At 40.1% G+C, this 19,488-nt stretch overlaps 2 protein-coding genes across 6 annotated transcripts in view; one reads left to right on the top strand and one right to left on the bottom strand.

Moving 5' to 3' along the window:
* tn (tripartite motif containing protein thin) overlaps positions 1-19,488 on the bottom strand; it is a 34,901-nt gene that overhangs the window by 13,423 nt on the left and 1,990 nt on the right. For 4 of the 5 annotated variants that reach the window (XR_006881583.2, XR_006881584.2, XM_046611912.2 and 1 more), the window contains exons 2-8: positions 19,363-19,466; positions 12,002-12,186; positions 11,619-11,852; positions 5,845-6,194; positions 5,280-5,555; positions 3,663-3,990; positions 1,439-1,662 (exon numbers count right to left, since the gene is read on the bottom strand). Coding sequence is in view for 2 of the 5 variants with exons in the window: in XM_046611912.2 (XP_046467868.1) it covers positions 1,439-1,662; positions 3,663-3,990; positions 5,280-5,555; positions 5,845-6,194; positions 11,619-11,852; positions 12,002-12,181 (1,592 nt within the window). In the remaining 3 variants the exon portion in view is untranslated. Of the gene's footprint in view, positions 1-1,438; positions 1,663-3,662; positions 3,991-5,279; positions 5,556-5,844; positions 6,195-11,618; positions 11,853-12,001; positions 12,187-15,124; positions 15,343-19,362; positions 19,467-19,488 lie in introns of those variants that run through there. The other variant, XR_006881585.2, reaches the window with a different exon arrangement.
* LOC138190470 (Golgi-associated plant pathogenesis-related protein 1-like) lies at positions 6,697-8,877 on the top strand. Its single transcript, XM_069133697.1, has 5 exons — positions 6,697-6,749; positions 6,860-6,947; positions 7,019-7,170; positions 8,310-8,547; positions 8,818-8,877. The coding sequence occupies exons 1-5, from the start codon at positions 6,697-6,699 to the stop codon at positions 8,875-8,877; spliced, it is 591 nt and encodes a 196-aa protein (XP_068989798.1).

Genomic DNA, 19,488 nt, shown 5'->3' with positions numbered 1-19,488 from the left:
AAGTATAAGCCTACAGTGCAAGGCATTACTGCTTTAGAATTGGTGACTCGGACACAGTGTTGCAATTAATTATGAAATCGGAGATGGTTTACCGTGTTTAATTTTTATTTTTTTTAATAATGATCGGTGTTTGCGGCCATTGGTGAGTAATCAGTTATTATTGTGTTACCAGTGACGATGGCAGTTGTTGACTGAAATATTGATATTCTACTACATTGCAAATCGTTGAGTCGGCAGAAACGGTTGGACAAGAAAAATGGCTAAACCGATGTTTAAGAAGGTAAATTGCAACAGTTAATTGGCTTTAATTTTATTTATAAACGAAGCGTGAATTTGAAGGAAGTAAATTTGTAATTACGAATAACTGTGGAGAAATTTCGTGTCTTATTTTTCAATGTTGAGATTGTATTGTTTATACAGCTTTGATTAATCAAGACTCATAACTTTGCGTTTTGCATAATGAACTATGATTTATAAATGTCGAAGAAAAAAAACTTGGCTAGCTTTATTGGCGTGTTAACAATCTGCTTTAATAACTAGAAACTACTGCGCCGAAAGCAATTTCTATTTCTGTTTAACATACGGTATTCAGCTATTTTTATTTGTCACCCAAAAAGAAAAATATAGTTCTGAGTACAGAATAAAAGTAAGTTTCGTATCTGTAACAAGAAAATTTAGTACGTATTATGATCTTTTTTAATCTAACACACGCAACATGTTTTCTTGTCATTCATTGTTCATGCAAGAATAAATTAATGCCAGAGCTTTGTTCAGCTGAAAAAATTTACTCAACGGAACAAACAGACGGGGCGGGGTTAAAATTCCGTATCTGCAAAGTTCCGAAAGTGCCAAATTCCAAATTTTTTGGTGGCAAAACTTAAAGCAAAGAAATCCAACTTTGACGAAACATCAAAGTGTCGAATGGTCCAAAACCTATCGCTCAAGATTCTAAAATTGCAAAATTCCGAAAGTGACGAAATGTAAAAATCTGTAACATCGAAATTCCAAATGACCGAAGATTTTCAGTTCTGTGAATTTCTGGCTCGATGAAATTTCACCACTTTGATTTTTCCTTGTTTCGTTTTCGATTTTCGGCTTTTCTGATTTTTTACACCCACTCGTCGAAGTAAACTACGCTTTGTCAGTATACTTTAATTTTCCAAATTTCACCGCATAGAAACTTTATTTTTCGGAACTTTTGAGTCGTTGAGATTCCGGCCGTTCGAAACTTTGTTGATTCTTCAAAATTCGATTTCTCTACTTTAAGTTTCGCTGCCAAATAATTCAGAATTAGGTGCTTTCGGAACATCAGCCCCGCCTCGAACATACAAAAAATTCTAGGCAGCTGTAAGAAAAAAAAAAAAAATCCTTCTCACTGCATAAATGGCAAGTTATCTCCGTTTTTGCAACACGCAAGTAAACTTGTTATTGGATTTACCTAGCGGCCGAAGTTCTCCTAAGCGATTCCTCAGATTCGCGTTCCGCCGGTTCCCTCGGTTGAGGGACTGTCGGAATAGTGACGGAAGTTGGGGGATGGACTTCTGCTAACGCCGTTTCCGAGGAAGACGGTGCGTTTTTGTTCTGCTTTTTGATCCTCGATATCTCGTCGTCCTCGCTTACCTGCCTTGCGGCAGCAGCGGGTGGCGCCTTCCTCACTTGGACCTATTGTTTTTAATCAGACATTGGTTTTTTCGGGTAAAAGGGACGTATGCAAGCGCCGGCTTTAAGCTCGGATTAGGAATATTAATTCGGGATATTATGGGCAATTGGATACCAGGGAAGAATCTATAACGCTGACCGATCCATTCGATAAGGAACTAGATTTGATGGTTCGAAAAATATTTTGCCGACAAACGATCGAATCTCCTTTTTTTCGGAGTTTGAGGGAGAAATTCCTATTCGTGGTTTTTATGTAATCGATAAAAAAAAAAAAACAAATGCAGACAAAATTTGAGATTGATTTCTGTTTTTCATCAAAACTTTTAAAACAATCTGATGAGATGTCCTCGATTTCTTCAGGGTGAAAATTCTCACGAAAAATTTAAAGTCACTGTGTATTTGACAAGATAGTTAAAATCGGTGAAACTTTTTATCCGACGGTCAGTAGCGAAACTGTCCAGCTGTTTATTCCGTACAGCACTACGTGCTATATTCTTAACGAAAAATTTCCAAAGAAATCGTCACAACTTTTTTTTTGTTTTTCTAGTGTATGTGTAGGAGTGAATATTGCAGACGGGAGCATGAATGTGAAATTTGATGGAGGAAAAGTGTGTGAAAAATAGTGAAAATCAGAAGAGTATGAGTAAATCTTCTACCAAATATGAAATGCTGTTTGAAATGTAACGATTAAACCTTCTTTATTAGTCAATTCTGTAAACTCAGCCCTAGGTGCGCATGCTTAACACTGCTCCATATTGATATTTTTAATATTAAAAAAATAAACGCTGCTGATTAATAACTGCGATGAAAGAATAAAGAATTTTCAGCATCCTATAATAGCGAGGAAGCCGCACTCTGAATATTTATATTGAAACGAATGAATAAATAAAAACAAACAAAGAAAGTAATAGAAGTTTTTTTTTTTTTTTTTTCAAGAAATAAGTAAATTAATGAACGTAAATAAAATACAACTTGGAAAAAAACACGATTAGATTAACAAACGAGTGGTGAATCTTTTACGTGAATATGTGCAGTATACTTAGGACAAGGTGACGTTTGGTTACTGTTACATGTCGCATTATGCGTTATGATAAACACGGTACATCGCTTCGAACTTATTTTTCGTTGCAGGTAGGCCGAAAGCGGAGGAGCAGCCGCGGCTTCGTTTTGGTCTTAGGCTTATAGGGCGGGCTTATAGGCTCGGCTAGGAATCACTGTCAAACATAAAATTCCGACAGTTTACATATGTCTCGATATTCGCTACTACGGAGGATCTTTTCTTGATCAATGATCGAGATTTTCGAGATGCCAGCTGCGGCAACTCGGTGTTAAGCGTGTTGTGTGCATGAAATATGATGACGTACGTCACTGTCTGAAATAATTTGTAACGATATTTGCAATTACTCCGTCTTCAAAGTTTGTTTCACCATTTTGTTTGCGTGTTACGTTTAAGTTTTGATAACTGTTACTGAAAGGTGATTTTGCATAGGATCGTGAAGATTTTCGAAATCAAGTTTTAGGCGTGATTCAAAAAGCTTTTAGCTAGTTTGACAAAAGGTTTCCACGATTTGCAGATTTCAAGAGATCCGAAATGATTTCAAATACTTGATAACTGTTCTTTAATTTCTGGGTATTCAGTCCTCATTATTTCATCCCTTCGAGCAATCATTTTCAACATATATAACCATCGAAAGTTCAAATTTTGGCAAGAACTCGTTACCACCGTTAAAAATTCGAAAGTTAGCGTCTTTGGTACTTTTGAAATTCGGAATTTAAACCCCACCCTCTAGTACGCGTACTTTTTTTCCCAACCCAGTACGCAAAACAATGAATTCCCGCACAAGTGCGGGAATCTACTGTTTTGCCCACTCATTCGGGTACGCAAAGTAGAATTTTCCCCACTCAGCGAGGAAAATGTTCTTGCGGAACGTTCGAAAAGTATAAAATCGTTTCAAACAGCGGTTGGCACGCATTTTTTTTTTCAAATTGGGATTCGTGCTAACCTGAGGTTTCGGTGGCTGCGCGGGTTGCGTGGCCGCGGGAACTTCCTCCTTCTTCTTCTTCCCAACGCGCTCGCATTCCTGCAGCTTGAGCATTACACGGGGCGAGTCCGTAAGCCGGAAAATACCAGACAGCGGTCCTTTTCCCGCATCCTCCGTATCCAGGACCTTCTCTCGGGTCGGCGCAGCTCCCCCCGTCAATTCCGTTTGCGCCCCCGTGAACCTGACGGCCCTCGTATCTCCGTCGGAATCCTCCGCGTCTCGTTGGCGCATGAATCGACTCCTGTACCGAGATTTGTTTCGGGGCGGCTCGTAGTCTGGCGTTTCGTACCTACTCCGGAAGATTATGTCGAGATATCGGTTAAACGGAAATAGAAATAACAGGCTTGACGAAAATGAACCTGCCGTTTATTAGGGGAGACTTCAATTGGATTGGAATACGAAGAATAGCTCAACAAGTTTTCAGCAATGTTACTTGTGTCATTGAAAGTGAACGCAAATGAAACAACAGTCCATTTTCTGTATAACGGAAATTATTCCAGAAAAATTTGAATAACATAAGATATTGTCAATTTGAGAAAAGATTTTGTAATTAAAACGTTCAACATATATCAACCATATTTTTTTTCATTCGATTCTAACGTTTTTTGTTCAAAAATCGCTTGCATTAATTAGATCTGCAATCACGTTCCGCAAAATGACTATTCAAACACAGAAACAAAACATCAGTTGTCATAACTGGAAGTTCATGATTCTTTCTCATGGTGTAGATGAGGCTATTTATATCCACTGTGGAGACAACTATTTGCCAAAATTATGAGGCCATTTCCGGACATCATTATAACGAGGAAAACAAGTATAAAAGCTTCATAATTGGATCAAAAACAGCAGAGTTTAGTAATTGTGAACGATCCTGGAACTCTGTAACTTTTTCTCAAATTGTCGATACCTGAGCTTGTGTAACTCGAATTTTTCAATATTCATTTTTACTGAATAACAGTAAACAGGTTTCCTCCATTCCTAACCTTCGTTTTAGACGGTTCATCGTCAAACTTGAGAGAAACGTGTATGTAAATGATTCTGCACCAAATTCCATTACAATTCTCAAAAATCAGTATTTTCCGAGATATTGGTTTCGGAAGGGGAGTGCATGGATTTTTTGGTATCCATGGATTACACGGTTTTCACGAATTACAAAGCTTCAAGGGTGACTTGAAACCAAATATATCACTCAAAAACTGCACAGTCGATGCGCAAAGACTCCGCGGCCACGTGAAAAAAAATACAAGTCGTTTATTGCAAGAGTCTCGTTCTTCACGCGTAATCTGAGGTTGCACCTCCTTTCAGTAAATCAGTGAGTTCATGGATGGAATCAACGCATTGATGGAATCAATCACAGCTTCCTGCCTATTTTTGCGAATCAACCGTGCAGTTTTTTTGAGCCATTTGATTTACTCAAAGTCCCATCGAAGTTCTATAATTAATGAAAATCACGAAATCCACAGATATCAAAAAATCTGGACACGTATCTAGTAAACTACTGATTTTTGGGACTGGAGTCAATTTTTTTTTTTTCTTTTTATAGAGGATCGTAAATATTCGTGGTGGAATAAAACTCACTCGTAATCGGGAACGTAGCGGCTCCTCGGGGTGCGTTCATCCTCTTGTTGGCGATACTGAGAGGCGAGGCGGTGATCGCTTTTACTCCTCATAAGACCCTGAGGTCCTCCGGGAGGCGCAAGTCCTCCGGATCCTCCCAGCATGTTGCCACTTCCGGTCTCGGGTTTGATGTTCAATTCACCGTAACCGGCTAGGTGCAGCACCATCTGGTTTGGTTCGTGAGGCAGCATGAAGCGCACCCTTCGACTGTAGTCTCCTGCTTCATACTCGAAGTTTCTGCGGAGAGAAACAAGTTTTCAATTACAAACAAGTTTCATTACAGCGAACTTGCCCGGCTTGATGCAAATCGAATCGTTGAAAATGACGTGTCAATTCAACAATTCATTATCCCTGCGGTATTCTGAGGTTAGATTCGACGGTCGTGGGTTATGTTACGTTTATTGATATTGAGTTGGTTTCGCGCTCGGCCGACTGCGGCGCTGTAGGTTTCTCTGTGTTGCCAACATAACTGTCTGGCGTAAAAAATTAGCCGTCTCATTGTCAGATTCATTGTCCCCAAGTGTACCTGATGAACTCGACGGTGCGTAGAAAGAGTTCCTTGGTGTCAAGCAGCTCAGCGTCATCCCACGGGACGTTTTCGTTTATGTGGGCATCGGCGAGGTCGCAGTTGCTCTGTATGTTCGAAATTTCAAGCTCGAGATTTTCCTTGAGGTGGACGAGCCCTCTGAGCTCCGTGCCCAGATAGCGGTCCACCTCGTTTCTCAGATAGTCGGTGCGGTCTTTCAGCGCCTTGGTGAGACGTCGGTAGAACTCGTCTATCTCCTCCGAAACGGACGTGCAGTTTGTTTGGAGACCAAGGGTGTTCTTCTCGACTAGGGCCAGGGCGTCCTGGAGTCTATGCAGGCCCCTCCGCACCTGGAGCGATTCAAACGGATTAGGGAAAATTGGTTGAAAGCTCAAGGACGAGGATGCGGGAGGATTGATCGTCAGGTTACGAAAAACAACCGAGCTCCGCACGCAGAGATAAGATCGTTTTTCCTTTACTTCTTCTTATCAGCCCTTTGTCCAAGGAACACAATGCCCGGGCTGATCTATACCCGGTTTTTCACTTCGTCCTCCAATTACTCTCGCTTCGTATGTTCAGGATAATAAAACTTGCTTTTTACCGCGCCCTGTCTCCTTTTAAGAGTGAAAAAATTGACACGCGATTCGCGGCCAATGAGAAACGAAGCGCATGTTTTGTTCGCCAATTTGACGCGCGGCTTTCGCTTAACCAAATTAATGGGAAGTCTTTCGATTATCATCAACTCGTCTCATCGTCAATTCAGTGATGCTAAATTCATAACCCCTACGTTTTATCGCGCAATTTACACGCGGTATTTCCACTCTTACTTTTCTGTCCTATATACGAATCGCCATGGCATCGAACGTCAGAATGAAAAGGCTAATGATGAAATTGAAGAGGCAAAAGTGAGACGCTTTATCGACTTCAATTTTAGGGCACAAGTGGAGGCTGGAAAGCGGTAAGCTTCGCAAAATATTTTGGTGTCGAGTGACGAGGGGTTTTATTCTGCACAAAGGGGCTTACCGTTCGTCAAGGAATGTCTGAGGGTCCACAACAAGTACAGAGCGATCCATGGATCGACCCCACTTCGACTAAATTCCGAGGTGTGAAGTAACTATAGCGTGACGATAATACGCTACCTTAATTCCTCATCTCGAATATCGTTATTCGGCAGATCACAAGCTACGCGCAAGAGTGGGCAAACAGTTTGGCGAAAAGAGAAGCTTTCGAGCATAGACCCGACTGCCTGTACGGGGAAAATTTATTCTCTGCATTCGACGACAGCGACGAATGGCTTATCCTTGCAAGCGATCCCGTCCGATGCTGGTGATCTTATATTCGTGATGACGAATGATCGGACTGTCTGAATAAAGAGTTCGAAGGGAATTAAAAATCTCTAGTAACGTTATCCGTGACAATTAAACGAAACAATATCCTAACCGCATAACCAATATTTTCTGATCGCGAGAGTTTAATTATTTCGAACGTTTTCATTGAACAACCCTTTTCTGAAATTGTTAAATTCTTAGCTTGCGGTGTTCGAATTTCGTGAAATGGATAATTTTATTACATGGTAAGGATATTGTTCGCTTGTGTTTACGATTATTGGCGGAACTAACGATACTGGAGATTTTTCAAACTGTTTCTATCTTTTTTTCTAACTTTTGATACAGACGCTACGATCTATTCATTCTTAAGCTGGGGTAGGGTTGAAATTCCGAATTTGAAAAGTTCCAAAAGCGCCAAATACCGAATTTCTTGGTGGCGAAACTTGAAGTGAGGAAATCAAAGCTTGACGAAGTGTCTAAAGTTTCGAATGGTCCGAAATCCGACGCTCGAAGTTCCGAAAGTGCAAAATGCCGGAAGGGCATAACTCCGACGAGTCAAAGTTCCAAAAGTGCGAAAGAGACAAATTTAAAAAATTTAAAACATGGAAATTTCGAGTGATCGAAGATTTTCAGTTCCGCGAATTTCTGGCTTGGAGAAATTTCACCACTTTGATCTTTCTGTTTCGTTTTTGATATCAGGTTCTTCTGATTTTTTCACCCACTCGTTGAGTAAACTACGCTGTGTGACTATAATTTTATTTTAAGCATTTAACCTTATCCGTACTTTATTTTTCGGAATTTTTCCTCTATCGCAATTTTGCTTTTCGCAACGGAACTTTTCTCTATCTTTACTTGAATTTTCGGAATCTTGCATTTCGGAACTTTGAGCTGTCGGGTTTCCGATCATTCGAAACTTTTTTTGTTTAGCAAAATTTTGATTTCTTTCCTTAAAGCTTCGCCACCAAATAATTGGAATTGAGCGCTTTCGGAACTTTTCGAGTTCGGAACTCAAACCCCATTCCAATGAGTAAAAGCTTTTAGGAACAATATATCCCGACCAGTCGAATTCATTAATCTTCGAAAACCATTCTCGAATCCTGAAGATACCCTGTCTAAAAGTTTCTCTCGGTAGTCCAGGTACTCTGAGATCGAGCTTTACACCTTCGACGAGTTTTTAGTCCAGCCAAAGACCTCTAACACGGGCCGCTTCACGCAGATGATTTGGAAAAGCACGTTGGAATTAGGGGTGGGGATATCGCTGCACTTCTCAGGCCGCGTCTACATCGTGTGCTGCTATGATCCGGTTGGAAACATCTCCGGAAATTACAACGCGAACGTTTTGCCACCAGCGAAAGCTGCCAAGTACAAAGACAAGGTACGTGCAGTCAGCTCCGCGCCGCATCAAGCACAAAGGCGAAAACAAAGCTCGCTATAAGCTTGCGGCTAGTGGTCACGAACCGTGCCAGAAAATATTTGCGTGGCAGTATCTACTGCGCCGAAGTTCGTCTATTTTGCCGCAGTACCCCTTCTCTCTTTACGTAGGACACGTTTTTGTGCTTTTCGTGGATCCGCGGTCGCGCAGCTTGCGGAACTGAAACTCATGCCGCGGAGCTTTTGATATAAACACTTGTCGGTAATTCCTCAGGCATTGCGATGCTATTTTTCGGACATCGACAGTAATGGAAAAGATTCCAATGTTTACTAATTTTCCCGAGTTGTTGATAGAATTATTATTTCCCTGTTTGTTGCAATTACCTGAATACATTTTTTCATCCGAACGCAGAAAACCAAAATAATCTTCTTACAGTATTTTAGAGTCTTGGCAATGAATGAAAAAGATTTTCCGGGTAAAAATTGACTGTGAAATATTTGTATATGTACTTTTTATTTATTCCCAAAAAATTTTCATTTTACTGCAGACTTCTTCATTTACTGACTAATATTAAACACATATCACACAGTCATTTGACTTTGGTTTTCGTATCGGATCGCTTACGGATAGCGCAAAACTGCACAAACAGGAGAAATTCAGTGAAATCGGTTAAAAACTTGTTCCATCGAAACAAGTCCATTGCACTGCGCACACAAACATGGCAGCTTCGAGTGTCTAGTTTGTATATATTTTTGTATGCCTACATCGAAAGTTCGCGATATTCGAGCGAAGAAGATTCGCGCGCTAAATTCACAACGTAGCAACGTTACTCTTGCTCTAATAAACGAAAACGTCTTGACGCGTTGCAAGAAACATTGCCTTTGGAATTTTCGATACTTTGAAGCGATTCCCGAACAATTTCCCAAAACAAATAACCCAGTTCTGCATTCAGCATTTTTCTTTAAGTACCGCGTCAACGTCTCGACTGAGTAGAATTCGGGTTCTCACAGGTTTGTCTTCGCCGTTACGAGGGGCAGTCGTAATTCGTAGGAGAGTTAATTCGGCTGCTTTCGATCGGCACGTAGGCTGGTCGAAGAAAGAAAAGAAGGGACAGAAAAAAAAAAGGTCGCTATAAAACCCTCTCGCGATAAAACAACCCGGCGAGAGAAAACGTGCAAGAGTGGACGGGGAAGGCCGAAAGCTAAAGCGCTGCGCCAGCTACGGAGCTTTCTACGTGCCGAAAAGCTCCCGTCGATCCTCGTGATTTTTTCTCCGCGTCTTAGGCCACCGAGTTCTCCGCATCATCTCGCTACGGGACAAAGAAACACGACGCGATTCGAAACTTGTGACTTACGTATATGTATATATAAGCCGGTCCACTTGTTGATAGAAATAATATTAAGTCAAGTGGACAAAGCACATTCAGCACGCGTCATGTGTACCGAAGAATTTGACCCCCGCGACAAAGCCGGTAGTTGGGGATTATTTTAGACAAAAAATATTTTCTCTTTGCTATTGTCTTGCGCATTTTATATCGCGTCAGCTGTTCGACCATTTCGGTCACACATTTTTCAACTCAATATTTTGGCCCGAATTTTCTCACTCGGGGGTTTTTGGGGTCGCTGATCACGAATCTGAAGTCAAAATTTCGCACATTCTAAATCCAAGATGGTGGTGATTTTTTTGGGTTATACGAAGTAACAAAGATCATTCGAAGTTGTAAATAAACTGCGATAAGGCTAGGAAATAGAAATTTTTTAGGTGGAACGCTGACGCCAATTTGTTTGGAGACTTCGATTCTCTGTTGTTAGTTCTTTGTCTTCGTTATTTACACTGATTGATTTTATCATTTGGTTGCCAGTTTTTGTGGGAAAGAAGATTTCCCTCTACTCGAAATTTCAAGACTTTGTGACGAGGAATTAATTGATGCGAAAATGCCAGACAGCCGGAATAAGGTGTTCTGAAGATGTACCAACGATGATCTAAGATTCTACAAGTTTTGCAAGCAATTAAAGTTTCTTCTCCCAATCAACAAAAACTGTTGTAATGCATAGAATTTGGTAAATTTTTACGGAATTCGATTGACACCCAAATGAGTTCTGTATATTTGGAGAAAAACTTGCAACTGAAATTCCAAAAGAATGACGAATTGTGAATAAAGAAAATTAAAAGTCATCCGTTTTGTTGTAGCATACGTTAAAAGATTCGTGCATTTTTATAGAACTTTTTGAAAATCAGACTATCGTGTCATTCATCTGACATTGATCGAAAGAAAACGAGAAGAAAAAAAATTTTTAACGTGAATTCAAATAAATTCCGAACCAGTCGGGATTGCTTTGATTTTTAAAAAAACGACAATTTGTTACGAACAGTTAAAAGACTCGTCTTAAAAGCTTCCGAATTGGATTTTCGAAGATTTCGGCAATACGTTCAGATTCCCTAACTCACTTCTACCCGTATCTCAGTTCACAGTATAAATCCTCGCAGAATTAGCGATTCGTGAAATAACACGATTCGGAATTATCTCCCGAGGCTGAAGAACTCTCGTATCCAAAAAAAGTTGACTCTGTTAACGGCAATAAAACAATTCGCCATCCCCAAAAGCATGTAGCGAAATTTATTATCTCGCTCTTTCGCGTTATAATTCCGCCGTTCGCAACTGAATGCCTTCGCTAGGTTGGAACGGGTCTTCGAAAGCTCGTCCCTGGTCCTCTCGACCTTCCTCATTACCCCTGTACTTAATGTACCCGCCGTAGGGGTTCGGCACCAGCGTTTCCGATTACGCGATATCATCCTCTCCGAGCTTAATGGGACGTTATGACTCCCAGGATTTTGAACTACCCCATTTTCATCGCTTTTCCCCGGAAGATAAGGCCCGAGGAATATTCCGACGCGTCTTGTTCGCGAAATGAAAAAAAAAAAAACATTGCGATCTACGCAAGTTGCAAGAAAATCGTCGTAGCGAAGGTCAATCTTTCAGGCATTCGATTTGTATCGTTAATTTTTTTTCCCTTACATTATTTTCTTTTTCGATTCCCTCTCTCAATTGTATCACGCCTCACTCACTCACTCACCTGTGAATTAATGCGAGTTATCTCACGCCTCAAGATGTCCATGTGGGCGTCCTTGCATTCGGAGCAACATTTTTTGTCGCAGTGAACGCAGTGAGAGCAGTAACTCTTTTCGGAACAGACACCGCATCTTTCCATCGTCTGACCGCTCGTCGGATCCGGAAGTTCGCCTGTGATCTCGATGTGCAGCTCGAGGAATCGCTGGAGCGTCACGTTCGTTGGGAAGGCTTGAACACCCTGCGAAAAGTGTTGAAGAAGAGAAAAAACAAAAAAAAAAATAAAAGAAAAATAATAAGCCCTCGAGTAATCGCCGTTTTTCGAAATGCGCGGTTTTTGAGGCATTGAAAAAAATTTCCCGTTTCGCAAGTCACACTTGTCGCTGATACCTGGTATGGGATGCGATGCTCTGCTCGGCACTCCGGGCATTTCACTTGTCGTCGAACGTAGTCGACCAGCCCATCCATGCAGGGTTCCATGCAAAAACTGTGCTGGCATGGTAGCAGCTTTGGATTTCTGTACCGGTCAAGGCAAATCGCGCACGTTAGCAGCTGCTCGAACTGCTCCATGCTTCCTGTAATTTAATTTGTTGATGAGTTTTACCGCGTGAAAGTTTTAGCAATTTTCAATTCGATAACAAAGAGATATATTCCGAAGATGACAAGTGATTTAGCTAATCAATTTACGGGGCGAGGCTGAGGTTCCGAATTTAAAAAGCTCCGAAATCATCTAATTTCGAATTTGTTTTCAAAGTTTCGAAATGTAAGATTTCGAAAATTCATGTTATGATAGAGCAGAATTTCGAAAAATAAAGTTTCGGTATAGCAGAAGTCCAAAAATTTAAATACATTCACACAGCGTAGTTTACTCAACGAGTGGGTGTCAAAAAATCAGAAAAATCGGAAATCAGAATTATCCGGATTACGAATGTAAAAATATCGAAAATCCGAAACAGAAAGATCAAAATGGTGAAATTTCACCAAGCCAGAAATTCACGGAACTGAAAATCTTCTGTCATTTAGAACTTGGATGTTTCAGATTTTTCAATATTCTCACTTTTGCACTTTCCGAACTTCAACTTGTCAGTATTACGCCCTTTCGGAATTTTGAGCGTCGGGTTTTGGACCATTCAAAACTTTGATATTTCGTCAACGTTTGATTTCTTTACTTTAAGTTTCGCCACAAAAAAATTCGGAATTAGGTACTCTCGGAACTTTTCAATTTCGGAATTTCAATCCTGCCCCGACTTTGAGGAATCGGAACTAAGTCTGGCCTAATTTTTTTTGGAACGATGAGAGTTAAGCAACAGCTTAACAACGGTTCTCTGAATTGCATATCACGGCAAAAAAAAAAAAAAATGCTCTGTGAATATTTAAGGACTACAATCCGATGTCAGTCTAACAACATCCGACGTTAAATTTCCGTATTGTTTTGAAAAATTGTTCTACAACAGTCGACATCAATTCAATTTCAACACCGTCATTTTTCACAGTACCTTCGTAGAGCTGAACCTAATTATCTAGATAAAGCTCAAACCTCAGTTTGCACCAGCGTTTCTTTCGTCTAGTTTAACGACCGTCGAGCTTTCTCGAGCTTCGAAATCACCAAAGACGGTAACTGTATTTTCTCTTTTCCACCTCCGCGAACGCGAACACTAGACGGTTGATTTCCCCGTTACAATGAAATTAACCCAAGTTTCACGCGGTGAGCTTGTTTTCTCGATCAGAGTTCGAGAAGATTTTCACTTTCTTTTGTACCTCGCAACTTCGCCGCAACGAAATCTCCCGACCCTGGATTCCGATAAATTTCGAACAGTGCTGTTTAACCGAGGAATAGAATTTATACAGCACTAACATCTGGTCGTCTTCCTGCCGCGAGTTAAACTGAAAACTAAATGCCGGCAATCGCGTTGCGCGCGAATGGTCTATGAGTGTAAATATAATTCGGGAATGCAACATATTCGAGAAGATCGGTGCCCTCTCTCTCTCTCTCTCTCTCTCTCTTTCTATATATACACGTTTTTTTTTCCTCTCTTTCTCTCCTTTGCTTTTTCCGCGATACGTTTCAACCACCGAAACGTGGCGTTTCTCACGCAGCCTCTGATCTCTAGCTTAAGTGTGCGTGTGCGTATCGACAGCAGGGGTATTCCACGTAGTAAATTAGGGAGTCTTATTTCAGGCTTGACCTCACGTCTCTCGACGTCCGACGTCGCGACGCCCACCGTTCGCCCGTACACACAGACGAAGCTTTCGCCCATTCGTGTTGAACCACCTTCGAGACCAGAAACACACGCTTCTTCGTACGTGTTTCCGACATTCGCACCGTTCGGTTAAACCTCGTCTTTGACGTCACGCGCCCTCGTTAATTTTCGCAAAAATTTTCACGCTTACCTTACTTATTTACACGTACAACGTGCTTACCTCAACCTTACTCCTTCTCCCTCCCCGATTTCAACCACAAAGTGCAAGCACGGTTATATTCGCGGAAGAGTTGAAACGGAATGTTTTCAACGAGTCTCTTAACCGACTCTTTCAGGAGCTTGGAAAAAACAAAAAACTCTTTTTTCGGTCTTCGGAAAATCGCGGTGGGATTATAAACTCCGAAGCAAGTTGGGTTCGCGAATTAATGAATCGTGTGATTAAAAGTTCTCTCAGCGATGACTGCGGAAGTAAAACTATTCACTGCGTCTTTACAGTTCTCGCAATTTATAGGCGCCGGTACCGGATTGATCGAGCGATGATCGATCGGATCCTGATGCGATTGGTGGGATCGATTCAGTCATCAGGAAACGTTCGCCAATTCACTTGAGGTGTAGCGCTACTTCTTGAATTAGAGGGGATTGCGGGATGTATCGAGACCAGTTGACTGGCTTAACCGAGGATGTTGATTCGCCTCTGTTTATCATCATTGGCTGAATTTCTTCCGCTTCCACTTCTTCTTGTTCTTTTTATTTATCGTCTTGGGTTTATTTTAAGATTCTATAAATACGACGTAAGGTTTATTTTCGCACGTGTATGACGCGTATATTTCGCATCTTTTGTTCCATTCACAAGAATTTCGTCCAACAAGTATACATCGCATCTATTTACACATGTGTTTTGCCAAGTTAGTTGACCCGACTTGAAAATAGCCGCAAGGGTACTTCGCGGTTTGTAGAACGAGTACTCGCTGCTAAATTACGAACCCTCCACGACGAAGGACAATAAAGCCGTGCAGCAAAGCGTCGCGATCGAAACGAGAAGGAAAATCAACTGCAAGCTCGGGATAAAGGGTGGATGAAATCATGACTGCGGTTCGTAAGGCGTGATTCAGCTTATTCCTTTGTTTAAACAACGCTGCCGCAGCCTCGGAGAAAGGAGGATAAAATTTGGGCAACGATTCAAAGTCGTGGGAAGGTGGGATAGCGGCGAAACTGAGTAAAAGCTCGCGGCTTTCCTGGACTCTGTTAGCCGTTCGTCCTACAGATACGTACTTACAAAAATTTGACCAAGTATACGTGTTTTATGATTTACCGCCTTTGTCGCCGATTCGAACTCGGTGTAAATCGCCGCAGCCTTGTGTTTTTCAATGCGCGAGCTTTCTCATCGGCGGGAAACTTTCGGACGGTGATCCTGAAGGATTTTTTTTTAAATCCTTGGGGGCTGCAGGTGGGCGGCAGAGCTTGCGGAGAGGATATCCTCGGGTTGCAGGTACACGTTTGGTGGATTGGTTACTTGGCACTACTGGCCGGTGCTTCGGCTAAACTTAGGTACCTTACATTTCCAGTTTCTTATTTTAAACATGGCCGCCCTCTTAGAATAGAAACCCGCTATGCAGCGTCCGCGACGAAAAGCTCCAGAACCACGTGAAACTCGACGTACCGGCAATCCGGAACACGCCGCAAGCTTTTCCACCCGTTTCGTCGGCAAGCCCGATCTCTGTCTTACCGACTCAGGCCGCAACGGGACTGCGAAAACGCTGCCGCGAGATGGCGTCTAGTGCACACAAAGCTCTTTAAAAGCTCACTGCTCAAGACACGCGGAATGCGGACGCGGTAAGATTTGAAGGTTGGTTGAATGAGTGTGTGAAGAGAATGGAATAAAATGAGACTTGAATCAATCGAAGCTTAATTGCAGGAAAATTTTAACAACTACCGGTATGTTGTTTGAAAAACCATGATTGTTTACGAATTCGTGAGGAGATTATTCGTGATATTATTGTTTTATTAAAGTAAATTGCGCAGAATCATTGGAAGAGGAAAAATAATGATAAACGATGTTTGTACCGGTTAATAATTTTGAAGAATACTGAAAGTTTTCGCAAAATTCTAATCGGATGTTAATTTAGTGGTGGACTTGACTAATCTATTCGAATTCGTATAGTCCAGTCGAATTGGATTAAAATGAGGCAAGTATAAAAATTAACCGGTGAAAAGATATAAATTGAAGACCTTTATTTTGGTATACTTTTGAGGATAGTAAAAGTCCTGAAAATATCATTCCCTGCTGCCACAAGAAAGACAGCGCTTATGATGTGACGTTTTTTCATTTGATATTTGTAACCCAACGCGCCCGTCCCGCCGAATCAATTATCAGAGATGTTAAAAGAGTATGATAAGATGGAAAATTTTGTGTACGAAATGACGTAACTAAAATGATCACCGGCTCTTAGATTACAGCAGGTCTAAATCAGAGACTATTGTAAGACACTATTTCGTAGCCATTATTATAACGATATTCAGTATGAAGAATTTTAAAATGTTGCTAATAATAGATTTAAGAACACAGCGTGTAAGTAAAAATTGTGTCTGTGTTTACCGACGTAATACAGAGATAGTATTGAAAATATGAAGAAAACGGAGTTGTACCTTTTTTATAGAAAACTTAATGAGGTTTAATTTTTATAATAACCTTCATCGCGATCGGACCAACGATTATAGAGGTATGATGAAACAACTGGATTGGAGAACTTTTTTCAAGACGACGGATCGAGTTTCGGAGGTAAAGGTCGGAACTTTTATCATCTTCGAAAGTATGCCAAAATAAAGATCCCCACTAATTTATAGCTTTCTACCGGTTAATTTTTCTACTTTTGTTAATTTGACTGGACTTACAGGCGATGTGAAAGTTGTGGAATCATGCACGTATCTGATCTACGTTCCGTCAACTCATCTTATTTGAAAATGAATCTTCTGTCTATTAATATATTATTTATAAAAATAAAAATATTCGAGGACTGACCGGTAACCGAAACTAAAAATTTATGTCAGTGTAGAAAATTTATCTGCCAACAAATTGAGTTACGATTCGTCGGCATTACTCCAACTCCAACGATATCCTTAATGTGGTGTTAAACCGAAGTATAGTAGAATAATAATGCAATCTCTAATCTCTGTATAATCGTAGCTGGCAATCTGGTGTCCCCGATTGAAATTCATGGTTCTGAAACGTTTTTGCGTGGAGGAGACGACGTTCCAATTGAACTTGGCTTAATTATACAGTTTCGCTGTCTGCTGACGTCTAAGTAGTATTTTTGATCCAGCGATTATACGAACGATACAATCTTTATGCACGAAGAATTTTCTTTTCTCCGCCTATTTATTTTTTTTTTTTTGCACGGACTTTGAAAACTCAATTTTAATTTCTATATTAACTTCTCATGAATTTATCTTCTTGGCATGAAATTGTAAATCTCTTTGAACCCGGCCTCGTTGAATTTAAACAGTCAAATGTTCATTCGTTCGGTTTATCCGATGCCGAAATTGCAACAAATGCGTCAGTAGCAACCCGCCATTATTCTAGTCTCGGGTTATCTTTTCATTTTCGTGACTTACAGATGTGAAATCAGATTTCCTTGAAGCTCTCACTACTCGGCTTTTAATATGAGAGTAACTAAAGGCGTATTACATATCATTAGAGAATAACAAAAATGATTCATGGTCACAACTTCCTGTTCCGAAATAGTTTCTCATGCGCGATTATTCTTAAAGCGAATAAATACGACTCGTATTTGGCGACATAACAAATACCCTCGAATCGAATCATCATTATTATTGTACACAATTTCTTTCCAGAAATCAGCATTTCCATTACCTTGAATCTTTTTTTTTTTTTTTTGTCGTTTTAGGAATTTGATAAACGCTGAAATTGGAATTGAAATTCTCGTAATGTTTTCATCGATTTTTTTCTTCGAAAGAAAGAATGTCTCGCGTAATAATGCAGAAAATTTCTTAAAACTTGTATTTTTGACTTAGAAAATTTCTAGATCGGAAAAAAACAGGCATAAATCGCTTCGAATGGAACTGATCTAAAAATTTTGCAAGTGAAGAATAGAAGTTTCGAGAATTTTTGGGAAATCTTCAGACCGTTCAAACAATGCTTTAGTTGGCCAAAAAAATGTAAGCGCTGAAAAAAATTAATAAAAATAGACCCATTGAAATATTTGGAATAGAAGATACAGTTTTTGAGACTTTTAAAAAAGGTCCTTTTCAAAACCATTTTGAATAATTATAAATAATTGAGCGGTTGAATCAAAAATCTAAGAAAAAATTCCAGTTACTGCTTCAAAGTTGGGATGATTGCAGAAAATTATTTACACGAAATAAAATGTTCGTATGGAATTGCCCATATATAGATATATATGGTGTACGTATAACGTGGTTAACTCGTAACTCAACCTGCAGCAGAATCGCTTCACAGAGTTAAGAATTAACGGAGATAAAGCCTATGAATAACGGCCAGTAGAAAGCAGACAATAGCTTTTCACGATTTGTATTTGTATTATTATCAGGCATTATATAATTCAAGTTTGTCGAGTCGTCGCTGCAACCGCGCTTCGCGGATAATATCTCTTCATGAGTAATTAATTTCTGGATATAAATTATCGCCTACCATTGCGGAAATTATGATTATTAATCCGCACATCGGCTCGCTAAAAGTTCATCCAATTATTATTATTACTACTATCATTGTTATTATCATTCTCATGATATCTCAATTATTTCCCGTGTTATTTCATAATTTAGATTTTGTTGAGAATTTTGGAGACAGGTGCATAACTGCGTTGAAACTACGGAGTAAAACTTTAGGACAACGTTGACTAAATTCCGTTAAAAATCCCTGACTCACTCGAAAGCGTGACGTTTAAATCTGGCAACGAGCCATTGAGAGGATTGGAACTAACTAGTGATAGAAGAATCGAGAGACGAGTTGTTAGCGTTTTAACGATGTCATCGGGAAAGCGCGGGAAGAGTTGAAAAATTGAATATTTTAGCAAACACCAAAATGAACGAACTTGTCATCAAGTACAATACGCCGTGAATAAAGAAACACGCAGTTTCGCAATAATTTTATCTGTCAATATTTTCTAAAAACTCAACGTATCATCAAAGTATAAATAAACGATTTAAGAGAAGGTTCAGGAATTTTGAAAACCAGATTCGGTTCATCATTGATAATTGTGAATCAATGTTATACGTTAACAAATGACGCAAGTTATATTATATCTTGAGGAAAAAACACAAATGTGGGACGATACAAACGAAGCGGGAAATTTTGGAAAACTTTACGTCGAAGCGTTTTTGCAACGAGAGAAATTTCTAATTATCGTTAATCAACTGTAATTACGCTAAATATTCAATAGCAACATTTTTTTTTTTCTTTCAAAGTGCAGTAACATTCAAACCTTCGGCAAGTATAATAAATGAATTTTCTCCCACTGCGATCGAATTGATCGAGTAATAGGATTGAAAAATCAAATGACATTGACTTACTTGTGATTCACTTCGCCTTTCGGCGAGCTCTTTGCGTTGGGGGCCCACTTAACAGGGCCCCAATGATGGCACTTTTCTACCACCAAAACCGAGCGCTGTACCAGCTGCAATAACGAAACACTTTTT

The sequence above is a fragment of the Neodiprion pinetum genome, chromosome 2 (assembly GCF_021155775.2).
Source record: "Neodiprion pinetum isolate iyNeoPine1 chromosome 2, iyNeoPine1.2, whole genome shotgun sequence".
NCBI classification, from domain to species: Eukaryota; Metazoa; Arthropoda; class Insecta; order Hymenoptera; family Diprionidae; genus Neodiprion; species Neodiprion pinetum.
This window is presented reverse-complemented; position numbering and strand designations above follow the sequence as displayed.

What these genes read in the sequence shown, in the direction of transcription:
- LOC138190470 (XM_069133697.1), top strand. Translation starts at nt 6,697, where the DNA reads ATGGCATCGAACGTCAGAATGAAAAGGCTAATGATGAAATTGAAGAGG. An exon ending in AGCGATCCCGTCCGATGCTG is followed by an intron (nt 7,171 to 8,309) that starts GTGATCTTATAT and finishes TCGGTAGTCCAG; the next exon opens with GTACTCTGAGATCGAGCTTT. An exon ending in CTGCCAAGTACAAAGACAAG is followed by an intron (nt 8,548 to 8,817) that starts GTACGTGCAGTC and finishes GTAATTCCTCAG; the next exon opens with GCATTGCGATGCTATTTTTC.